Source organism: Perkinsus marinus (assembly GCF_000006405.1).
Source record: "Perkinsus marinus ATCC 50983 genomic scaffold scf_1104296945730, whole genome shotgun sequence".
NCBI lineage: Eukaryota > Perkinsozoa > Perkinsida > Perkinsidae > Perkinsus > Perkinsus marinus.
In genome coordinates, this window is record NW_003211096.1 from 8178 (window position 1) to 10805 (window position 2628).

A 2628-nucleotide genomic window follows, 5' to 3' on the forward strand; every position below is an offset into this window, starting at 1 on the left:
CCTCAGTATGGTGGTGGTGGCCCTAGAGGGTACGGCGGCCCTCAGCAAGGTAGGTCCAACGAGGTCGTACTGTTGCTACTACTCATCTCGCTTGGTGTGTGGTAGGTATGATGCCACCAGGTGGTGGTGGTATTGGTCGTGGTCATCCTCCTCCTCCAGCAATGGGAGGTATGGGCCCGAGGGGTGGCCCGTTGGGTCCGATGGGTGTCCCTGGACTACCTAATCGTGGCCCACCAGGTGGGGGTGGCCTACCTAGGGGCCCTCCTATGGGCATACCGAATAGAGGATTCCCACCACAAGTACAGCAGGTTGGAGGAGGAGGAGGACCAAGCACCACGCAGTCAACTACTACTCCACATCAACAGGTGAGGAGAGCATTCAACTACTATATGTACTTGTATCGTTGTCCTTCACTGTAGCCGTTGACTGCCGCTGGTTTGGCCGCAGCCCCTCCGGCTATACAAAAGCAGATGTTGGGTGAACAGCTGTATACGCACATCCAAAGGATCCAACCACAGCTGGCCGGGAAGATTACGGGTGGGATGAATGTGACATTGCTTGGGTCATCATCATCATCATGTTGTTTTTCCTCAATGTTAGGTATGATGCTCGAGATGGACAATAGTGAATTGTTAATTCTCCTCGAGTCGGAATCCCAGGTAAGGGGGTGTGTTTTTGGATATTCCGGTCATCACTACGTTTTCAGTTACGTTCGAAGGTTGACGAGGCGCTGATGGTGCTTCAGACGAAGTAGTGGATAAGAAGAGTTAATTGATGTTACCGATTTATCACGAATGGCGTGAATGATGGCGGGCTGTGAAGTTATGATGCCCAGATGGATTTTATTGACATTTTTGAGTATTTTTAACGTTGTTATGGTCTCCGATCGGCGATGCGATCTTGATGGAGAAATTGTGTGATGACGATGATTATGATGATGTTGTTATGGGAAGCAGTGATGATGAAGGTGAAGGTTAGTAATTTGATAGAAAAAGCGTAAAAACGACAACAAGTAGGATACTAGTGTTGACGATGCTCATGATAATGCTGATGTTAAGGGTGGATAGTAGGAATATGATGATAATGTGATGCGCGTGATTATGTTAATATTTGTAACCGTGTTGAGTGTACCAGTCAAATAATCGTCCTTAGGAGGTTATGGGGGACGCTCCGACCTCAACGGCTAATGTGATGAGTGGTATTCGAGACGTGGGCCAATTTTTGGGATTTGTCGTCCCGGTACCTAGCGAACCTGATTATATACGCGACCCTCACATTCATGTGGCTACCATGGCGATAAAGCGCACGTGAGGACTCCACATGTATGCTCCTTACTGAGGAGGTATCTCGAAGTGCTCTGTGGAAGATACAACATGTGTCCGGACGATGTGCACGGACAAGCCCGACCGCAACGTGCAAGCCAGGGTCGGACAAGCCCGACCCTTCATGGACAAGCCCAGCTTGTCTCCAGACCCACGTGTTTCGACTGTAGTGGTTTAGACGTAAACAATGGATCATCCCAGCAGAGCCGATACCGAGTCATCCTAAGTGATAGAAAAGGTGCCAACTGGGATTCGAAAGGTCGAACTAGGCGCGTATCAGATTCTTGGGCTGAATGCACTGGGAACACATCACCGTTGCTGAGCTACTCATGTTAAGAGATCAAGAATCAACCTTGTGAACTAATCGGCTATGACTGGAGAGTGAAGTCCGAGGTCGGCCACTTGATGAAGAAGGGTTAGGGAAGGAGAAAGCGGAAGGGTGAGCTGTGGGATAGTTGTTCGCTGGTGTGGATGGTCAGGTCTCTCCAACTCCTGAAGTCTGCATGTGTCTTGCTCTTGAGGCCGCTGTCCACAAGTTCCTGGTAAAGGCTATGAGCCGGACCATGCCAGGGCGCGGCAAGCTACCCCTGGGTCACTGCAGGCTTTACCCTCCGGGATGTCTAACAATCAAGCCGGGTGATGGGCTTCGTGCCCCTTGGTCTAGTGGTGTGGTGTCCGGTACTGTCACTTGGTCCTTGCGATCTCTAATGTCGCTAAGACCCGCCTCTGGATCTTGCCTACGCCAGAGGTTTGTGGTCTGTGCCTTGAGCACGGTGCGAGTTCTTACTATATGAACTCAAGTCCCGAGCACCAGAAAAGAAATGAAAAGAGAGCCTAGCTCCATCCTCTGCTAACCTTTAGGGTTAGAGAGGACCAAGGGACTGATGCCTCGATGCATGCTGCTCTGACCTCTCCAATGGGTCAGCCCCTTCTTGCGCCTACCCTCCGGGATGTTGTACCTGCGCATAGAAGGTGGGGATCTCATGCTTTTGAGTCCCTCAGCACCTGGGCCAATCTTGACCAGTGACATGTCTACCGGTACCTACCCTGGCACTCTACCATATGCTGGATCCAGTTCTTGTTGGTCAAGCCTCGAGAGAAGAACCTGAAGGACGGAGGGAGTTGGAGAAGACTGGACCTGAAGCACTGGCAGCAACTTGAAGATGGCGAACCTCGAAGTTGGATCTGGACCGAAGCTCTTCGGATTCTTGGACGACTCAAGACTGAATCAAAGGGATGAAGCGGCGGTCAAGGAGGAAGAGTGGCCGTTAATTAAGTCGACCGAGTTCGCAGTATAAGACATGTC

The 2628-nt window shown here is 50.8% G+C and overlaps 1 protein-coding gene across 1 annotated transcript in view; it reads left to right on the forward strand.

Annotated features, from left to right (window-relative positions):
* Positions 1–1080, forward strand: part of Pmar_PMAR024908 (Natural resistance-associated macrophage protein, putative) — a gene marked incomplete at its 5' end in the record, with an annotated part of 4040 nt that extends 2960 nt beyond the window's left edge. The window contains 5 exons of the mRNA XM_002779719.1: positions 7–49; positions 106–365; positions 420–537; positions 601–659; positions 707–1080. Of these exons, the coding sequence (XP_002779765.1) occupies positions 7–49; positions 106–365; positions 420–537; positions 601–659; positions 707–754 (528 nt within the window). The 3' untranslated portion in view covers positions 755–1080. The remainder of the gene's footprint in view (positions 1–6; positions 50–105; positions 366–419; positions 538–600; positions 660–706) is intronic.
* Between the last annotated feature and the right edge of the window lie 1548 nt (positions 1081–2628).